The sequence below is a fragment of the Nilaparvata lugens genome, chromosome 14, assembly GCF_014356525.2.
Source record: "Nilaparvata lugens isolate BPH chromosome 14, ASM1435652v1, whole genome shotgun sequence".
Lineage (NCBI taxonomy): Eukaryota > Metazoa > Arthropoda > Insecta > Hemiptera > Delphacidae > Nilaparvata > Nilaparvata lugens.
Window position 1 is genome coordinate 15,873,860 of NC_052517.1, and position 23,040 is coordinate 15,896,899.

At 32.6% G+C, this 23,040-nt stretch overlaps 2 protein-coding genes across 2 annotated transcripts in view; both read left to right on the top strand.

The window, feature by feature from the left end:
* Positions 1 to 2,806, top strand: part of LOC111057883 (gastrula zinc finger protein XlCGF57.1-like) — a 178,240-nt gene extending 175,434 nt beyond the window's left edge. Inside the window, exon 7 of the mRNA XM_039440834.1 lies at positions 2,304 to 2,806. Within this exon, the coding sequence (XP_039296768.1) occupies positions 2,304 to 2,327 (24 nt within the window). The 3' untranslated portion in view covers positions 2,328 to 2,806. The remainder of the gene's footprint in view (positions 1 to 2,303) is intronic.
* The window catches only part of LOC120354281 (transcriptional repressor CTCF-like), a 170,828-nt gene extending 159,485 nt beyond the window's left edge, over positions 1 to 11,343 (top strand). The window contains exons 4-6 of the mRNA XM_039441185.1: positions 7,878 to 8,016; positions 10,618 to 10,887; positions 11,225 to 11,343. Of these exons, the coding sequence (XP_039297119.1) occupies positions 7,878 to 8,016; positions 10,618 to 10,887; positions 11,225 to 11,343 (528 nt within the window). The remainder of the gene's footprint in view (positions 1 to 7,877; positions 8,017 to 10,617; positions 10,888 to 11,224) is intronic.
* The last annotated feature ends 11,697 nt before the right edge of the window (positions 11,344 to 23,040 follow it).

Below are 23,040 nucleotides of genomic sequence, written 5' to 3' on the forward strand. Positions count from 1 at the left end.
CTTGTCAATCTCGTACCGCCAAAACAAAATTTTAAACTTGCCGCCTTTTAATGTCAATAAATCAGGTTGAATAAATGAACTCGTTTGAATTGTAACAATAGTTTATTTAATTTTTTATAAAGTTTTGACAGTGTACAAATTAAATAACCAGATTATAACTTAAAATTTAACTTTTATTTGGTTGATACATTGAATTATATAACTCAGATTTCAGTAGCATTGAGATTTAATTGCTCCAGGTAAAGGAAGTTCATAATATATCCTGTTTGATTCAGTACCTTTTTTCACCTGAGATTCCACGAGTCAGAACAAAAAATTTGGTTGCTCCACATTTATTGGTAAAATTTTAATTAGTAGCTTATTATTTCATTTATTTGTTCAATTAAACATAAAGTAGAAAATTTGTTTATTAATGTAACTTTTGAAAGTGTCAATTTAAATTTTTTAAGGTGTTTAAAATTAAAAGTGGAATCTTAGGCTAAATTCACGTGAGTAAAAATTAATTAATCTAATCTATTTTGAGAAAATCAGTAAAATTTGTTCATTATTTTAAAAATTAGGTCTTGTCAAAAAGAAAACATAATTCAGAGTATAGGTTTGGTAGTAATAAGTTTTTTATTGTTTAACATTCTTTTATTTTGTAAACTTGAAAAGTTTTCAATAAACGTAATCAGATGCAATGTATTTTATTTATTGCCAACGCATTGTCAACTTAATGAAAATGGTAAATTTGTTAGTTTAGGATCCAGAGTAGAATGATGAATATTTTTATTAGACAAGAGGCAAAATCCTTCTTGGAAAATAAGAGTATCAAATGATTCTATCTCTGAAGTGGGGTTTCGGTGCGGATACAATAAAAGTAGACACACGAAACGCCCCAAGCTTCACATCAATGTGTATTTTGAAAACAATAATTTATTTCGAAAAGTGTAGAAAGTCCTTGAATCTATCACTACTATATTCAATCAGGAAAACCGATTTATATTTGTGAAAGGGCTGGTAACTTTTTTGTTTTGGACTAATTTTAAACAATAATATGACAAAATAAGGTGAACAGATTTAATTTTATGCTGGTTATCCAATTATATTTAAAAATGATTGTTTCTTATTTGACAATCGTTTGTGAAAGCTGATAGTATCGTCCCCGGAATGCTAGTTGCAAACATTTGTATTTATGACTACTGTATTTGTTTAAGACTTTATTTATCGACAAATACCTATAGTGAAGTCCACGTTATAATGACAGTATTTGTTCAATTTTGGTTTTGCTATCCTTGTCTATCATTCGAAAAAGCCGGTGGTACTATCCTTTTCTAGGTCCACAACGATGCCAATTATGTTTTTGACAGTGTAGAATTATAATTAATTAATGCAGAGAATCGGCATCGCTATTCTCCTATCTTTATCCACTGCCATTGTAAAGTGGACCTCACTATAGAACCAATTTAGCGAATTCATTGAACTATTCACCATGGTTATTTTTAGAACGTTGAACAGTCTGGTTACTAATAATTATTTCAGTTGTCCACTAGAAAGCGTAGAGCCAACACGTTGCTCTTGTATTGTGTTTTTGTTTCTGCTCAGTGCAGTATTCTTATTATTTTTGAAAAGTATTTATTGTATTTATTAGTATTTATTTATTAGTATTTATTAGTATATTTTATTGATTATTTTCAAGGGACACAAATTTACAAAGGAAATATCATGTTATTCACGGTAGAACGTTATATTTTGTTCCAATGTGTCCATAAGATGAGATATTTATCAACAATTGTTACTAGGCTGTTGCCTATGGTAACATTTACAAAAATTGACATAATAGAATTAAATAAAACCCAAGAAATAAATATTTATTTTCAGTTCCTCATCAGTATTAATCAATTACAAATATTGAAGAAAATAATATTGTACATATTGAGCCATCAACATCAACTAAAGTATTATTTTTATCCATGGGATACTTATGGATACAAAGAACACTTGTGTAAAGCAAGAATAGATCTTAATTATAATTTAAATACTTCAACTAATTATAACTTTGAATAACATAACATTAGTTAATTATTCATAAAATGTTTCAAATATCTCACAGTATAATGGTAGTGTAATGCGCGCTTTATTTCTTGATAAAATAACAGCATTAAAGTAATTGAAAGTCGTGATTATCTATTTTTTGTTCATAATTAGGATAAATAAAAATCTTTATAATGTTTAAATGATGTTCATACATTCTTAGGGCTTATCTACACTGTTTATTTTTGTGATAATGCTAGGCAACCGTTGATGGGTTCGCATTGTTTCAGGAGTTGCTGATAAAATTACGTTAATATCCTGAAATTCCTAAAGAAGCTGTTAGTTCTTTCCACAGACCTCTTGAGGGTCCTTACCCCTCACCGCAACAACTTTGGTGAAGTATCTTATCTCTCATTGTAACGGGACTCTCTCCCGGCAACTTTAACCGAGACGCCCTGTTTTCTTACACTCTTCTCCTAGACTTCTCCGGACTCGCTCTCAATCGGTTGGAGTGTGCGGTTGATTGAAGTGAATAAACGGTTTAGTGCGTATGCGTGTGAAAGGCTGATGGACAAAAGACTGACACCCAACCGGAGAATTGCTATCCAGGGACAAAAGCTTTAAAAAACAAGTCCTTTCCAATTTATCAAAATTAAGTTACAAAAGGACCCTTAGGTCGAGTCAGTTCTCACAATGACTAGGTGGGTCTCACCATATTCTCAATGTTGAATGAACATTAAAAACACATGATAAAACCATTATTTTCAACAATGAATAAACATTTAAAACATGTGATAATATCAATTACTTATTTCAACAATGGAAAAACATTGAAAGCACGTGATAATAGCCATTACATGTCTAACAATGGATAGACATTGAAAAGATGTGATGATAGCCATTATGAGACTTTCGGGCTCAATTCAATCACCAGTTTCCTTTTAAATTATGTGGTTTAGGGTTGCAAAAATCTTCATTTCCATTAGAATTAATGAATGTTTAGTTATTTCTCAATTAGAAACTTGGTTAGAATATTATGAGAACTATTGTATTCCAGTCTAATAGTTCTTTGAAATTTGAAAAAGGAATTGTATGGAGAACTCAGCAAACATCCATATCTAACCCTCTCTAGTATGAAATTGCTTGAGAAATGAAGAAAATGAATTGAAAACTTGAAAAAATATTCAGAAAAGAAACCATATCAAAAACACTGGTGAACCCTATGAATAATGCTGTGAAAAAGTGCTTATATATTGAGCATATCTTTGGCATAATTTTCAACTCCTCTCTAGAAAAATTTTCTAGATTCTAGCTGAACTTCTGTCAAATTCCGGCTGCAGAATTTCAAATTTGCTACACAGACTCTAGAATTTTTTTCATGAGAGGACTTCAAAGATATGCCCCACAAGGCACTTTTCTTGCATTTTCTAGACCTTCTCAAGAACAAAATGACAGATCATGTTCAAATTTAGCACAGAAGTTCAGCAAGGGTCTAGATATTAATTCTCGATTCAGGACTCAGAATAATTATGTCAAAGATATGCTCAAGATAGATGGTTTTACTACACTTTTCCTGCATTCCCTTCGTTGTTCTTTGTTTTCTTACATTTTTCATAAACTAATTGAGAGAAAATGTTCAAATTTGGTACACAGGCTCAGCTGAGGTATAAAACATGTTGTATTGAGAGGTTCTTGAATAACGCCCAAGTTCCATAGTTGTTGAGCGTTTTCTAAGCATTCTCAAGAACTAATTGACAGATTATGTTTATATTTGGTACTGAGGGTCACCAAGGGTCTAGGAATTTTGTCCTAAAAGGACTTCAGAATTACGCCAAAGATGGTCTGTTCTGCTGTGTTTTCCTTATGTTCCCTAGTGTTTTTTTCACATTTTGCATGAACTAATGAATAGAGAATGTTCAAATTTGGTACACAGGCTCACCTAAAGTATGAAATTGCTGTATTGAGAGAATCAGGGAATAATGCTCAAGTTCCGCGGTTTTGAGCGTTGTCTATGTTCTCAAGAACTAGTTGACAGATTACATTTAGTTTTGAAAAAGATGTTCAGCAAGGGTCAAAGAATTTTGTCTTGAGAGGTCTTCAGAATTATGCCAAAGATCCACCCAAGATGAGTGGTTTTACTGCATTCTCCTTGTGTTCCCTAGCATTTTTCTGTATCAAAGAATAAGAGTATTCACCCTGATTCACATCTGATATAAGAATGAAGTGCTCAAGAGAGAAAAAATCCTACTATTATATGCTTAGGCAATTAGCGTGCAATAGAAAGGCACAAGTGGCCTTTATTTATTGAAACTGTCATAAAAATGTGTTATGAAACTCATAACTGTTGGATAGGTTCCTGGAAGGATCTTATTCTACTTTTAAAAATTCTCGACACTTCAAAAAAATCGATTTGATTTGAAAGTTTATTACCGTACCAATTGCAACACATCTTTCTCATGGAGCAGTGCAGCTTCTAAGAACAAACAAACTTCCAATTATGACAGTATATTTTTAACTTTTTGTGCATCCTTGATAACTAGTATTCCACTATCTTATGATGTGTTTTTCATTGTTGAGATCCTTTTAGTTTCATTACCACAAAAATTTAAATATTTGCAGCCAAGTGAGTAGCATTCCCAATTATCCATTTTAAGAATTTATAAGAGCTAGTGTTGTGTAATTGTTTTTGTTTTTATAAATATTTTTTCTTTTGAAATAGCTCAATATTAATATTACCTCATCACAAATTATTTGAACTATTTATCAAACAATGTTATCATTTTAATTTGAATGTTAGTTATTCTTTTCTCATATTTTATTATCATTTGTTTCCCCACAGTTATATATTTAAGGGTAGGACAGCACTAGCTTACACATTGTAAAATATAATGACGTTCCTTTTTTGAGTAGTTGCACATTGAACAAATTATAGTGTTGGAGTGTTTTACATTAAACAGCTGTTTTCAGAACAAATAAACATATGATTCTCATTACAGCATACTCTAATGTAATGAAACCATAAGTTTTCTTCACAGTTGTTGTATGTCTCCTAGTTCCGAAGTAGGAACGGCAAAACTGCTACAAAAAAACCACCTTAGCACTCCAGGTGGAAGTTTTGTCAACTTCCACAGAATTCCTGATTCAGAATTTGTAAACTAGGTTATGTCTATAAAATTCAGATAGTAAAGTCAGCACAAGCAGGTAATGTCTCCTATTTCTCAGTTTATTATTCTTCTTTGAATTATGACAAAAAAATAATAGTGTACGTTACTTGGACGTGGAGGTCTTCTGCAGTGCTCCAATGAAATTCTAGTCTCAGCTAGCACCCCGACTAGAAACATCATTCTCCCCTGCAAAAAAACCCTTCCCATCCTTGTTACATAAGATACTATTATAGTGTTAAATTGTCGGTCCCGACTGAAGTATGACAGTCGTAAGGCCCATTGACGGCATAAATGATATATTCAGGCGGTGGGACCTTCCTGCAAGGGACTCCCCACCAACAAAAGCCATATGAATAAACTATTACTAGTGTTAAACTGTTTCCTGCCACTATCAGCTCCAGTCCCAGTGCTCGGTAACCGTAATCACAAAGAACGTTACATTTTAAGAACTGACTGAATAGAGCAGGAAAACCCGTTTCTTACGCATGCGCATTACGGTTCTGTATGAGACAAAGAAAGGTTTTTAGGCTTGTACCTGGTTAATCATTTGTTGTGTTGTTTAGCTCGTGCACAATAATAAATAAATTTGGTGTTTACTGTTTAGGCTATAATATTTAATTATAAAAATTTGTATGCAAATAACTTATATATTACAACATAATATTAACTCATAGTAAATGTTATACATTAGATAGAGGAAAAACAGTAACATTTCAATAACTTATACACCAACCGTTGCCACACTTGAAAAGTTCTTACAAAAAACATGGTAAGCAAGTTCAAAACTAGCTAATATTTTCCTATTTCAGTGTAGAGCATACATTTGATCTATGATTGAAAATTATTATACTATACTTATTTTCAATGTAGAACATTTTTGAGAATGTTATAACAAAGTGTGAGGTTATGTAAGGAAATGTATAAAGCCTAGGTTACAGTACCTTATTGAAGAAGCCTGCTTAGTAAGTTCTTTCTGTAGCCAGATACTGATGATGATGACTGTTAATTAAACCTTTGTGGGTTTAGTTGGTGTCAATTAATTTTGATTAATATATTAATCAACTTTAAATTTTGATTACTTTATTCATCAACTTCAAATTTTGGTAAAAGTTTTTCAACATATTTAGTGCTTGTTGCACAAAAGCCGGTTATATTTTAATTGTGATTAATTCCAGGAGAACCAATCAGAGAAGTTATCTTTTCAAAAGGGCCTCCTCTGATTGGTTTTTGTGAAATTTATCACTGTTAAAATTTAACCAGCTTTTGTGCATCCGGGTCATGTTGTTAAGAGGAAAGTTTTTTGCTTTCAAATAATTATAACATTTCAAATTACACCAGCATATGACTATCTAAATGCTAAAAGTCTACACACCAACCTACATTTAAGCTTTCAAACCTTCTAGGACTTGAATTGTTTATAACTTACTTGTACAGTTTGGCTATATTTCTGATTATGTAGGCTGACATTCAATATTTTAAACTAATTCTCTCGACTTTCCACTGCTTTCAATAGAACTGCTGACATAATATCATTTGCATTTTGGGCAGGTTATCCAGCCTGTGGACACTTTAGTTAGTGAATCTAAAAAAATGGGGGAGCACTTTGATATATGGCCCGCGGAATCTAGTATTGAGATCTACATAGATCAATAGAGGAGGTCAAGACGAAATCAACCATGCATAACAAGTTTGTATACAAAATTTGTATGTTTGAATGTGAATAACTTTTCAACAGTTTGAGATATCGAAGTGCGATTTTCGCCATTGTTGTCGATTTCCAAGGATTAGCTGAAAAAACATGCCAGAAAGTTCAAAAATTTTGAATCAATTTTTATTTTTTATCATTTTGTTATGGTTACAATATGTTTTAAACTAGTGCAATCCCATGTAAAATTTGACGAGGAATCCAATGAAACCGGTTTCAGGTTTGTAACTTCAGTAGTTTTTGAGATATTGCAAAAAATGTGTAAAAAGTGTAATTTTTTGCATTAAAAGAGGTTAACCTGTTTTCATGTTGATTAATAGGTATTTTAAACTATTGGATTCAGCAGAATCATACATTCTAAAGAAAAAATGTCCAGTCATTTATTAGGCTGAACTCAAAATTGTTTGAGATAGGCTATTTGGACAAATAAAAAAAAATTGCACACTCAATACTTTTCAATTTTCATATTTAATCATTCTTTAACTAATTTTAGTGACCACTAAATTGGCTAAATCTCATTTAGAATTTTGCTGGGAATCCATTGAAATAGAATAGAGGTTAGAAACTTTTATAAATATTATGATATTTGGAAAAAAATACAAGAAAATGTAGTATTTCAACTTTAGAAGAGTTTAATATGTTTGCATAGGCATAGTGCAGACCGATATTGAGGATCACATTTTATTCAGCTTCCACTGCAACTCAGAAGCTTTAAAAGATTGTAAAAATAATCAAATCAAACCAAGCTTTTCCTGACCCTGGCTTCTCCTAACCTAAGCTTTTCCTGATCCAAGCTTCTCCCAATCTAAGCTTTTCCTAACCTGAGCGTTTCCTAACTCAAGTTTTAACATGCTCCTGCTTGCTTATATCTCAAGTTATATCCAACTCATGCTTAAAGAACCTCACAATAAACTTGTTCTATGAAAATATCATAAAAATAGTAGCTTATAATAATTATAGTCCTTTTATTGATTGTGAATGTTTATGTGTTGCAGATGGCGACAGTTACTGTTAAAAAGGAGGAGGAGGAGGATGATAGCAGCCAGCATCCAGCTGCAGTGGAAGATGATTGCAGCCAACAACATTATCTAATCCCTGGCTACAACATGATTTTCATTAAAGAGGAGGCATATGGTGAGATTCATTCTTTTAGTCCTCAATTCTTGATTAATCAAGGTCTATACACTTTGCTTGGGTGATTAGATAGTGTGCAGCTTTCTTACATGAAGTTGCTTAATATTTTCCAATGAAAACTCCTGTGTTAATCATACTCCTGAATGGGATGTTTGCCTCATGTAAATCATGCTCAGAACAAAATGAATCTGATTGATAGATTGATTGATTTTTAGAGTTGGAATTCCAACTTACAATCAGTTTTTGAATTTAATGAGAGTTTCTGTATTACACCATTGAACATGGAGGAGTTGTTAGATGCCATTGGACATTCTATCATCCATCCAAATCAATGATCCCATTCCCTTTCAACCAAAATTCAACTTGGCCTAACTCTTCACTGGCTTGTAATGGTGGCAATACCACTGCATTGGTGATGTGCATATTATGTATATTGCTTAACAAAAGATCAAAACATGTAGCATGGATGCTTTTTTCTCTTTTATATTCCTACAATTTCTATTTCAGTGCCACCTATAGTTTATTGTTTATCTGACATGGTTATGTATGATGGCACTGAGGTGTGGGAACACTATATTGAGGTCCACGTTATAATGGCAGTGTTTGATTAGCAAATGTATTGCTATCCTTGTCAATCATTCAACGAAGCAGTCTTTCTCGCTTTGCTCTGTTGCCAGATCATCTTTCAACAATGTAGAATTAATAATTAATTAATTAAATATTCAATCTTAATTATTAAATTATTGTAAAATATACTTTCTAGCTTAATAAAATATAATTGATTATTTTAAACGAGAATGAACAGTTAATATTACATCAATAGACCTGTATCAGCAGCTAATGTCTATAAAAGGCATTGACAAGCCAGAGGATCAGCAACGTTGTTCCCCTATCTCTCTCCACTGCCATTATAACGTGGACCTCACTATAGTGGACTTGTGAACTTCATCCTTTTTTTCTTGTTGAACGCCAATATCGGGGGACCAAGCTTTGCTCTGTAGTGTGAAAGCATAGAATATTTGTAACGGAAGATTGAATTCATAGCTTATATTTATTTATTTATTCATCCTCTCAGTTGTACAATTATTTTTGCAGTTATGAGGAGGCACAACAGGCTTATGCCCAAAACTGTCCCTTTTCAAATTTATACTACAGTCCAAATCAAAATCTAGGTTAAGCTACTATCACTCATCAAAATAACAATTTATTCACACTTCAAAAACAAACACATCGTCAATTACAAATAGTTATACTATGAATTCGATTTAGAATGATATACGATGTTTGCTACAATATTTGTTAATATACCATGAACTATTCTAAACCAACAGCATCTAGTTACTATTTTGGACTTTCTGAAGTAAACATGTTTTCTAAAATAAAGAGAAATAAACAAAAATAAATTTTTCTTGCTGAATTTCTCTTCTCATGAGATCAGCTGAATGATTCCACACATGCACTCGTTCATTCACTTCCATTATGATATATGATATCTACAAACAACAAAATTTCCAGCTGTTTTTCCAAGGACGTATTTATCCTTTTAATGTCCCTCAGTGAGTTATCCCAGGGTTGAGACCTAGTACAATCGAATTTTTATATCATAAACCTACTTTGTTCCAAATTTTATGTGAATCGTTAGAGCCGTTTTCAAGATCCGGTCACATACAGATATATAAACATCTAAACATTTAAACATCTTAATATATAAACATCAAAACATATAAACAGAAATTGCTCGTTCAATAGTATCAGATAGCTGGAAACTTGTCATTCTAAAATACCTGTCAGTAACCATGATTGCTAACAAGACTTGTTGCTTTGTGAAATAGGGCACATATGTACTATCCACTATAGAAGGTGTTGGTGTCGTGTCTATATACTGGATTGGTGAATATTATTAATGCTACTTTCACAAGGATAATTTGGCAGCAGTCAAATTGGGGATTCTATTTGAGATGAAAAAAAAACTACTCTCCTGTCACATCACAATTTTGGTTCACAATCTTGGATCCTACATTTCGAATCAACTCCATTTTTTAAAATGGAAAGGTGGTCAAATGATACAGAAATTAAAAAAAAAATTAATGGCGAAAACCACACATCGATATCACAAACATAAGGTATTCACATCCAATTAATATACAAGTAAATTATATGAAAATGAAATAAATGCAAAAGAATAAATCTGACAGATCAAAACTTTCAATTCAAAGTGTTTAATATGTGATTAGATTTCACTATAATTGTTAACTAACATTGTAAAAGTACAATTTGATGGTTTAGATTTTCAATGTACTCAATTATATAATTATTGTTTTATTCATTCTGTATTATCATTTTTGTAGTGAAATTCTGTATTGATATCATGTTTCATAATACGACAACCTTCCAATTTAGAAGAATGAAGTTAAATTTGAGATGGCAGACCAAAATTTTGGGTGACAGAAAAGTAGCTTTTCTAATTGGATTGTTTGGTTTCCACAAAGAAACCTACTGTCAAAAATTATTCTTGAGTAATATGGAGCTGGTTCAACGATTTTCATTAACCCTGTATATTCGATCTCCATAATCCACCAGTTCTATTATTGATTATTTCAGATGAGCAGGATGCTGAAGAGAATTCAGTAAGGACCGAACCAGAGATGTGGCCTTCAAACTGCAGCACATCTGGCCGAGACTATACAACAGAAGTGGTTGGACTGAATGAGCATTCAATCTCCCCAATAGAAAAGTGCACTGAGTCATCTGTGGCCTGCAAAAAGACCAAGCTCTACAGCTGTGCTCACTGTAGCTATAAAACACCAAAGTTTGCCGATTTGAAGAAACATATTCGAAAACACACTGGGGAAAAACCTTTCAGCTGCAAATTTTGTGATTTCAAAACTGCTCATTCAAAGTAATTTAAAAACTCATATAAGAACACATACAGGAGAAACATCTTTCAGTTGCGAATTTTGTGATTTCAAAACTGCTCGTTCAAGTTCTTTGAAAACACATATCAGAACACATACAGGAGAAACTCCCTTCAGCTGCGATTTTTGTGAATATAAATGTGCCCAGTTAGGTAATTTGAAAGTACATATCAGAACACATACAGGAGAAACACCTTTCAGCTGCGAATTTTGTGATTTCAAAACTGCTCATTCAAGTGCTTTGAGAGCACATATCAGAACACATACAGGAGAAACTCCCATCAGCTGCAAATTTTGTGAATATAAATGTGCCCAGTTAGGTAGTTTGAAAAGACATATCAGAACACATACAGGAAAACTCCCTTCAGCTGCGAATTCTGTGATTTTAAATCTGCTCAATCAAGTACTTTAAAAGCACATATCAGAACACATTCACGAGAAACATCTTTCAGCTGCAATTTTTGTGACTATAAATGTGCCCAGTTAGGTACTCTGAAAGCACATATCAGAACACATACAGGGGTAACACCATTCAGCTGCGAATTCTGTGATTTTAAATCTGCTCAATCAAGTACTTTGAAATCACATATCAGAACACATACAGGAGAAACACCTTTCAGCTGCGATTTTTGTGATTTCAAAACTGCTCGTTCAAGTTCTTTGAAAGCACATATCAGAACACATACAGGAGAAACTCCCTTCAGCTGCGATTTTTGTGATTTCAAAACTGCTCATTCAAGTACTTTGAAAGCACATATTAGAACACATACAGGAGAAACACCCTTCAGCTGCGAATTTTGTGATTTCAAAACAGCTCGTTCAAGTTCTTTAAAAGCACATATCAGAACACATACAGGAGAAACACCTTTCAGCTGCGAATTTTGTGATTTCAAATCTGTTGATTCAAGTTCTTTGAAAAGACATATCAGAACACATACAGGAGAAAAACCTTTCAGCTGCGAACTATGTGATTTCAAAACTGCTGATTCAAGTTCTTTGAAAATACATATCAGAACACATACAGGAGAAACACCCTTCAGCTGCGAATTTTGTGATTTCAAAACAGCTCGTTCAAGTTCTTTAAAAGCACATATCAGAACACATACAGGAGAAACACCTTTCAGCTGCGAATTTTGTGATTTCAAATCTGCTGATTCAAGTTGTATGAAAAGACATATCAGAACACATACAGGAGAAAAACCTTTCAGCTGCAATTTTTGTGACTATAAATGTGCTCATTCAAGTACTTTGAAAGTACATATCAGAACACATACAGGAGAAACACCTTTCAGCTGCGATTTTTGTGATTTCAAAACTGCTCATTCAAATACTTTGAAAGCACATATTAGAACACATACAGGAGAAACTTCTTCTAGCTAAGTATTCTGTGAACATACATGCACTCATTCAAATGTTACATCTAATTCCATGCTAAGAAAACACTTGCTGAAAATGTCTCACATTAGACTGCTGAAAGCGAGCACCTTATTAATGTTGGTTTCTATCCTTGTCCATCATTGGACAAAGCAGATAGCTCTATCCTTCTCTATACTCTTTCTGTTCTCAATTTTTTTGTATACTATGAATAAGAAGTATAATGATTACCAGAATATTTTATTCCAATTCATCACTAAATCATGGAAAAATATCTTTATACTTGGCAAAAAGAGTATTAAAACAGTTTATTATTAACACGATTCAATCACCAATATTTTGAAGGAGGATGACTCCAATGATAGCCAACTGCTAGGCCTAAATAGAAGGACTTCTCCCACATAAGCAAGGGTGAGTTGGCCCTTTAGAATAACTCTACTCTACTGGACACATACACTGATACTGTGGGACCGCTGTCCTTGCCTAGGTCTTCCACTGCCTTCTATACTATAGTGAGGTCCACGTTATAATGGCAGTGAAGATAGATAGGAGAATAACGTTGCTGATCCTCTGTCTTGTCAATGCCTTCTATTAACTGTAGCTGATACAGGTTTATTGATGTAATATTAACTGCCGATTATCATTTAAAATGTTTAATAATTATATTTTATTAAGCAAGAAATTATATTTTTCAATTCATAATGAATTTGCATAATTAAAATGAAATATTTTGTTAATTATTAATTCTACATTGTTAGAAGACGATCTGGCAACAGAGCAAAGCGAGATAGAGATAGTACTATCTGCTTTGTTGAATGATAGACAAGGATAGCAATACAATTGTTAATCAGACACTGCCATTATAACATGTACCTCACTATAGATAGGTTTGAATTACTCAAGTTTTGAATTATCTCAATACATATCTGATATGAAATAAATTGTTGATGAATAAATTGTTTCTGCTCTTAATATTCTATTTCAAATATGTTCTATTTGCCAAGGAAATAAAATTTTGCAGGAAGATCTTGTCATTATTTAATAATAAATGTTCATGACTGAGATTCCATTTTTTATTCAAATTCAAATTTTTCCCATACCGTATTACATATATATGACAGTTTCTACAAATTAAAGTTGTCAATAATAACAAAATTATACAGACAAACATTTGATGGATTTCAGCCATCATTTTACCCATAATCAACCACTTCTCATATCCAATGGTGACTAGGAAAAATTTAATGTGAAATATGTGCGCAAAGTTCCTCTGCTGCACTCAAGAAACCATTCCGCCCTCGCCTACGGCTCATGTGTAAACGTTTCTTTTGGTGCAGCAAACTGTCACTTTTCGCACTAGTTGCACAAATAACTATTTTATTCAGCTTCAGTGCAGAGGAATTGGAAATGAATAGAGTTATCAACTTTGTGTAATGATAGACAAGGATAGCACAAAAATTTGTAATAAGATGCTGACTTAAGATCTCATGAAACTTAGTACAGGAGCTCATAGGAAAACAATTTTCATATTAGAGTCTTATTTTCTGTGTGTATAAATTGAATTCTCAGTTACGCCATGGGTAGACTATCTTTCAGGGCTCGTTTCCAAGCTCGGGATTCAGCTAAGTTTAAAGGTGCGTACAGACTTTCGCTCTGCTCCGCAACCGAACGTCACTCGAGCAGAGCGATTGATGATCGACCGGGGAGCAAGAGTGGAACGCGAGAAGAGCTAACATCTCCCGTAACGTTCATGATCGGTGCGAGTACAGAGCAGGGGCGGAGCGATCGCAGAGTGATGGCGGTACGAGGGTGGAGCTTGTGCGGAGCGGGTTCGAAGAATGTATATCTGTAAGCAGCTTTAGACTTTAAACAGCTGGAGTTAGAAAATTGGCTATCTGAAACGATGGGGTGTAGTCCTAGTTTCTATGAGAATCTTTATTTTCTTATTTCTATAATTTGAAACGTTTCCTTGACGAAATGAAACATTCCCAAATAATTAAAAATAGCTGAAATGTTACACTATTCCCTCTTTATTTTATGTTGTAGTCAATTTTCTAGTTCTAAATTCAATTTTAATGTAAACTGTGACCACGCCCCGTTTCGGAAAGCCAATTTTCTGACTACAGCTGTTTAAAGTCTAAAACTTAGCTAAATCCTGAGCTCGGAAACCAGCTCCAAGATTCTAATGTAGCAAATCTTAGGGAATAACCTTGAGTTCATTTTCAATGTCTCAATGAATATTATATTTTTGAACTCATAAAGGGTACTCATAATCTTGAGAAAGCCAGCCAAGCTGAGCGATTTGCTAACAGGGATTATCTGTTATGTATTTGTTTTGTGATGTAGGCTACTACTGTAGCAGTGATTTGGCAGTTAGCAAATAGCTCGCCTGAATCTGTTTTGTATGGACTGTTAAGTTTGCAATTAATTATAAGAACACTTGTTTTTATTATTACACTCGTTAATAAATCGCATCATTTGAATCATTACAGATACGGTAATCAATTCCACATTACACATTATTATTAAAGTCTTCCATCTTAACTGACAGACTGGCGCTCAGGTGCCACGTGCACCAACCCAACATCTTCCCCTTTAAAAATTTCACAGATAACTTTTATCTGTAAATAAGTTACAAATAATTTACAGTTAAGTTATGTAATATTACATTTTTTCTCACATTTGAATCGAATCTTCAATTCGAGATCTATGGAACTTTATAGTAAATGTCAGAGTTATCAATAGACGGATAAACTTTTTGACGGAGAATTTATTATCGTAAATGTTTGTTGCATTGTTCCATGGTGTCACCGAGGCAGGGTTAACATATTACTAGTTAAATGGTTTATTTAAATAGAATATGTATAAAAATTTAAAATAACATTTTAAAATAAAGTTTTATTGAGAACAGATGTAGAATGTGAATTCTAAACTTGTAAATTATAATTTTTTGATGACGTGTCTGTAAAAATCGATATTGAACGAGGCGTTGGCTTCATGACTTGCAACTTATGTCTTTTCCTGGCCCTTCTCTAGAAAAATGGCTGGCTACAAGTGTTGTCGTGGAGTTTTGCTCTAAATCATTTTCGTTTATTAATGTTTTAAATTGTGTTTTATATAAATTTTTGTGCATAATTAGCTATTAGTGTAGTAAAGCCAATAGCCACTGTGTTTCAACTGTTAACTAGATAAGTATTTTAGTTCGTAATAACTCTGAAATAATTAGGCTATATATATATATTTTTTTTTTTGTGTATTTGTGTAATTTCATCTGAAGATTATAAGTTAATTTGCTCTGAAAACTGGATTTCTCATTCATAGGCAATAGATCCATTCACAGTTTATCAGGAATCTATTTTATTGGAGCTGACAACTATTCTTAGGTTGATAGGTGTTAAATGCTATTCCAACCGTTTAAGGAAAAATTGGTAGCACGGCAAATGTTACCCCTGTGGTGGGACAGAATTACAAAATAAATATGTCCCAAATGGTACACCATGAAATCCCTGGTTATAGAAATTATTAGTAGGATAGATATCTTGATAGGTTATGAATGGTTTGTTGCTGAGTGGGAAATCAGTTCAAGAGAGATCAAGTCCTAATGAATATATTATCTGTGCAGACTAGCAAAATGGCATACAATATGAAAAATATTAAAATTGATGATGAGTTAATAGCTGCCTTAACACAACTGTTTGATAAGCAAGATGCTAGGTTAGACCAAATGTTTAAAAAACAAAATGCTAGATTTGATGAGTTAAATGCTAAATTTGATAAGCAAAATGCTAAGTTAGACCAAATGTTTAAAAATCAAAATGCTAGGTTTGATGATATGAAGCAAGAATGTGCTAGCATTAGACTAGAGCAGGTTAGTATAAACCTTCTATTGAAAAATGCACATGAAACATTGAGTGATGAAAACAAATTGAAGCAGGATATTAGTAGTGTTAAGTTACAAGATCAACTCATTCAAGTTTCTGACAATGTAGGCCTAGTTAATGTTGTTGAAAAAGTCAATCCTAATGAGATAGTAGAATTGAATAAAGAAGTAGGTAGGGAGTTGTCTTCACTGAAAGTCAACTATCACGAAAGTAATATTGCTACATTGAAGGTTAGGAAAACTATGAACAAAGTGAATGATTACATGAGACAGGTTTCTGTGGAGGTTAGGAATAATGTGAACAAAATGAATGTTGCTTTGAGTCAAGTTGATGAGTTCAACTTTCAACTGAGAATTGAAAAGGTGTATGCAATGCATTCTCAAGTGAACATGACTAACTTTTGTAGGCAAAACGGCTTTGTTGAAACAAATGAACCCATGAATAAAATCATGCTCTTGAAGAAAACAAAACGCAAAGTCTCCATTGATGTGTTAGTATTCAAAGGTTGTTTCAAGTTGCTTACTTACAAGATGATGACAATGAATCACATGATGAAAGGGTATTCCCCAACACACAATGATTAGGAATCCTGTGTCATGCCGGGATTCAGAATAGCAATGACCGTAAATACTACGTATGGTAAGAGTCCATAATTGTATATTTTTTCTTTCCTGTAGCCTATTTCCTTGGCCCTTAATCTTTTCAATTTTCGATTCTTTCCTGTCTTTGTGTAATATTCAGTAAATTTCTTCTATGAAGCATATCTTAACCAATCTTGTCCATAGTCATTTAAATTTGTATTTTTTTTCTGAAATAATTTTGGAAGTTAAAATAGTAGCTTATTTTCCTAATCTTTAAATTGTTGATAAAACTTAATTTTTCCAAAATCTATCCAATGTAGTGTAAATAATTGTTTGCTTGTGGTATATTTTTTCATCATGTATTACATATTTTAATCATGTCTATTTTTTTTTAGGTATTATATTAGGTAATTAGGTTTTTCAGAGAAAATTTTGTCCCATGTTCTCATCTTTCATTGCATATTGTGCCATAAGCCATATGTAATTAGGTTATAGTTTTCTTCTGGCTTTTAACCCATTTTGCATTTTATTTTTTCATTGCTGTCCAATACTTTGGATTTTTGGTAGACAAGTAGGTGTGATTCTTTTAGAGGTGTGGGCGTGAACCACATACGGCTGGACTCGATTATCTGACCTACTTGTTTGCGATATAAAAACCTTATGACTGCAACAACAAATGTTTGTAAAACCTTTTGCATACTTTTGTTTTTGTGGTCCGATACTAGAGTCTGCTATCACATTGCCTTACAGACATCTAGGAACTTTCCACCCAGTCACAATAGTCAACACATTTTTTCCTTCACCAGTTGTTTTTGTGGGAGTGATAGCTCACAATTATAACAAATTAGAGTCATACTTGGAATTTACAAAATTCCATAGTAGTATATTTTATTAAATATACTTCCTCATGAAAGTTCAGTACTGACATGTAGGATAGGCTCTAATTAATCTTTCTCTTCTTTGTATTGTTTTAGGGAATTTATTTACCCAGTTTTCTTTTTCTCTTGTTTGTATTTTTTAGGGAACTTATTTACCCATATTTCATCTTGATCATCTTTGTATTATAATCTTGAAATGTTTGTACTTATTATACAGTCTTTAAATTTTAAATTATTTTTAAAAAATAATTGGTTCAATTTTAAAATTTTAAAACGTTTTGTTATATTATTATTTGAAATAAGTTTTTGTAATTGATTTTTTTTTTAATTTTAAAACTGTTTGTTCTATAAATTTTGATATGATTGATTATCGTTTGAAATGGATGCTGGAGTGTATGTAGAATTTTTAGTGGGGTTTGTTGATTAGAATTTTGCTGGTATGTGATTGTTTTTTGAGATGGAAACCCATTATTGCCTAAAGAAGGAATAACAGAGGTTATGACTTAGAGAGGCAGTAATGAGATAATATTTTGTGTGATTAATAATGTTGATTGCCATAGATGCAAAAATAATGATTAATAATGTTGATTGCCATAGATGCAAAATGATGATTATGATGAATATTGTTTGCCTTTGAAGCAAAATATTATTGATGTTTTGAATGGTTTCTTGTTTAATGATTGATAGTAAAGTTTTGTCATGAAATGTAGTTTGTGTTTAGAACATTGAAGAGTCGAAATAAACTATAGTATCCAACAAACGATGATTAACAATATTAAATAATTTGCTTTTTATACAATTTTTGAACAAAATTAAAACTAAATAATTTTGAAACCCTGAATGATAAATCATAAATGTGAAATGAACATGCTATAAATGAAATGTTATATTAAATAATAATGAAATGCAGATATATTATGAAATGATTGTGAATAGAAGACCAATTGTCTGAAATTATTGAAATATGTATTGAAATTAAATATTTTGTTGTGATGATCTGATGTTTTTTACAATTTTGATAATGATACAGGGTGTTATGAAATTATATTTCTATTTTGAAGAATGGATTAAAATTTGATATTTGAACAGTGAATAGATGAAAATGAATGATTTTTTTTTAATTTATCATTGATATGTCCATATTTCACAATTTATGTATTGCTGACTGTATAATAAGATGTTAACAAATTTCAATTTCATAAATACTTAAAAATAATTTTCATGTGTATTAGATTGTATTGATAGCCTAATCAATTTTTTCTTTTTAGTTTATAAGCATTTTAAGATAACAGGTACAGCACAGACATTAACATTGAAATAGTTATCATGTGAATCTCGAAATCAGTAACAAGTGAACGCCATGAAGAGTGTTAAGAACATTTGGGTGATTTTCGAACTAGTGTGACATATCTACGCCAAAATCAACGCTGCGGCCTACACCAATAACTACGCCAATGTCAACACCAATAACTACGCCAAAATCTACGCCGATGCCTGTGCTGATGCCAACGCGAATATCTATGCCGATGCCTGCGCCGAAGCCAATATCTGCGCCAATGCTGATGCCAAAATCTGTGCCAATGCTGATGCCTACACTAATACCTACAACAATATCAACACTAATAACTACACCAAAATGCCAAAATCTACGCCGATGCCTGTGCTGATATCAATGCCTGCGCCAATGCCAATAGCTACGCCAATGCCTGCGCCAATGCTGATGCCAACACCAAAATCAACGCCGATGCCTGTGCTGATGTCAATGCCTGCGCCAATGCCAATAGCTACGCCAATGCCTGCGCCAATGCTGATGCCAACACCAAAATCAACACCGATGCCTGTGCTGATGTCAATGCTGCACCAATGCCAATAGCTACGCCAATGCCAAAATCTGCGCCAATGCCAATGCCAAGGCCTGCGCCAATGCCAATATCAACGCTGATGCCAAAGCCGACACCAAAGCATACGCCAATAGCAATGCCAATGCTTATTGCTGACTCTGTATCTCAAACTTCAACACTACTGCATTACCTGGAGGTAATTGCCATCCATGTTTACATTCACAACTTTGAATTCAGAAGAACAGTCACAGTATCATGAAAGAATTGATTCAAAAAATCCTCTCCTAAATTATTCCTGTATGCAGAACTCTAAACCTTGAAAGCTGAAAATATCAAAAAACCAAACCTTACCTAAATTAATCCTCACCTAAATTAATCCTGTATGCAGCGTCTATCTCTTTTCCAAAAAACGAATTACATTGTCATTTCAAGCCTGAAATGTACATTGTATAATTACAAATATGATACAAAATTTATGTGACTCTGTATTGAATTTGGAATGCAGCCGTCTACTACAAACATGAAGCAATGCTAACTGAGATGTCACCTGTATCGAGTTTGGAATGCAGCCGTCTACTACAAACATGAAGCAATGCTAACTGAGATGTCACCTGTATCGAGTTTGGTATGCAGCCGTCTACTACAAGCATGAGGAAATGCTAACTGAGATGTCACCTGTATTGAGTTTGATATGCATCAGTCGACTACAAGTATCAGCCCAACACTACGTGCATCCAGATCAGCCCAACACTTAACGTCATCACATTGGAGTCACACTTAACTGAAAATCATACTGAGTGCCTTAACGGACTGTTTTCAAAAATGTGCATCAATAAAATCAACCGCGTCAATAGTGAAAGAAATGAACATTTTTTGATTTATTGAAATTTTATGTGAAAATTAAATGTAACAATTCATCAATTCATTTAAAAAATAAATAATAATAATAAATTTTTCATTCAACATACATAATTTTTTTTTTATGCAATAAAAATTGAATTTTTCTATCTATTAAATTTATGTGCAATTTCAAAAAACTATTCTTTACATATTAAACTTTCTGTTGAGATATTTTTCTTTAAATTATAAAGCTAAATCAAAAGTAATATTGATATTCTATATTTTGAGATATTGTTTGGAAACATATAACAAACGCTATTGATGAATTTTTATAATAATTTTCAATTATAGGATGACATGTAATGTTTTTCTAGAAAAAATTGTTACTGTTCTCAAATTTAAATTTCAACAATTTTCATTAGGGTCAATGTAATTTTTTTTCTTTAAATTTTCAAACAGTAAAATTTTTTTTATGTCAAGAGGGGGGTATTTGTAATATTACATTTTTTCTCACATTTGAATCGAATCTTCAATTCGAGATCTATGGAACTTTATAGTAAATGTCAGAGTTATCAATAGACGGATAAACTTTTTGACGGAGAATTTATTATCGTAAATGTTTGTTGCATTGTTCCATGGTGTCACCGAGGCAGGGTTTACATATTACTAGTTAAATGGTTTATTTAAATAGAATATGTATAAAAATTTAAAATAACATTTTAAAATAAAGTTTTATTGAGAACAGATGTAGAATGTGAATTCTAAACTTGTAAATTATAATTTTTTGATGACATGTCTGTAAAAATCGATATTGAACGAGGCATTGGCTTCATGACTTGCAACTTATGTCTTTTCCTGGCCCTTCTCTAGAAAAATGGCTGGCTACAAGTGTTGTCGTGGAGTTTTGCTCTAAATCATTTTCGTTTATTAATGTTTTAAATTGTGTTTTATATAAATTTTTGTGCATAATTAGCTATTAGTGTAGTAAAGCCAATAGCCACTGTGTTTCAACTGTTAACTAGATAAGTATTTTAGTTCGTAATAACTCTGAAATAATTAGGCTATATATATATTTTTTTTGTGTATTTGTGTAATTTCATCTGAAGATTATAAGTTAATTTGCTCTGAAAACTGGATTTCTCATTCATAGGCAATAGATCCATTCACAGTTTATCAGGAATCTATTTTATTGGAGCCGACAACTATTCTTAGGTTGATAGGTGTTAAATGCTATTCCAACCGTTTAAGGAAAAATTGGTAGCACGGCAGTTAACATAAGTTACAGTTAATTTTACTGATGTGTACAACACATCAGTAAACTGGTTACAAATTAAGTTGTAATGGTGGTTTTATCTGACGACCATAGCATGAGGTTTTTCTCGCCCCATTATTGTAGTCAATTCCAGCATTAACCATTCCATTACCCTCGTTCTCCTGTTCAACATCCTCATTTTCATTAACAATAGCCCCATGCCCTACATGATTCCTTTCATCAACTGAAGTGAATTTCTCATAAAATTTGGTTGTAGTATTTGGAAAATTTGCCCTGCACTTGATATATTTTTTCAAGAAATTAATATTTCTTCTTACCACATTACCATTGACATTTGCAACTAAATATGCCCTCGGACCATCATTCAGTTTCTTTATAATTGTAGCTTCCTTCCAAATTCTAGTAAATGTATTAAATAGTAACACAATTTCCCCAGGAGCTAAAGAATGCTCATTTTTTCTGCAAGTTTTATCATAGTTTGTTTTCATATTCAATTTATTATTTACAATTTTGTCACCAACCTGTTCCATCAAAGGATGACATGCTGATGGCATGTTGGTGATAGGCAAACGAGATCTCAGTGACCTACCCTGTAGTAAGTGTGCAGGAGAAACACCCAAAGAAACCACTGTTGTGTTATTATAATTGAGAGTCCCCAGCTCAAGATTTTTGACACCACATTTTCGCACTATGCTTTTAAAGATGTCTACAGCTTTTTCTGCTAGCCCATTTGATTGTGGATAGATGGGACTACTATGCACAACTTGGAACGACCAATCTTTTGCAAATTGTTTAAACTCATAACTGGAAAATGGCACATGATCAGAAACTACAGTGATTGGTATTCCAAACCTTGAAAATATTTTCTTCACTTAAGCAATGATTTCTGATGAAGGCTCACATTGTAAAGATTCAATCTCTAACCACTTGGTATAGTAACTAACTTGGTGAAGTACTAAATATGGTTTCCCCCCCAAACTCAGCAATATCAAGTCCAACTTTGTGAAATGGCCTATCTATTACCTCATGACTGATCATGGGTAGCTTGATCAATGCCCGTGCATATGTTTGACAAATATGACATTGGACAAAATTCTTTATATCACTGGACATACCAGGCCAATAGTACAGTAATTTAGCTATAATTATTAATTTAGCATAACCCAAGTGTGTTTCATGTAATATGGACAGCTTTTGGGTGAAATCGTATCCTTTGCGCATGACATTATAATGTATGCTATAGAAATAGAGTTCAATTACATAGACCTAGGCTTGAGCATAACAGAAGATTTTTTAGATTTATGTAGGTGGTAAGCTTTACAATGCCTTGCAACCTGACTTACAGGAGTGTCAATATAGCCAAATAGTAAAGACCAGATTAAAAAAATTCATTGTTGCGATTGATGATACTCAGTTGTTTTTATGAAGGTGTTCATGCTCG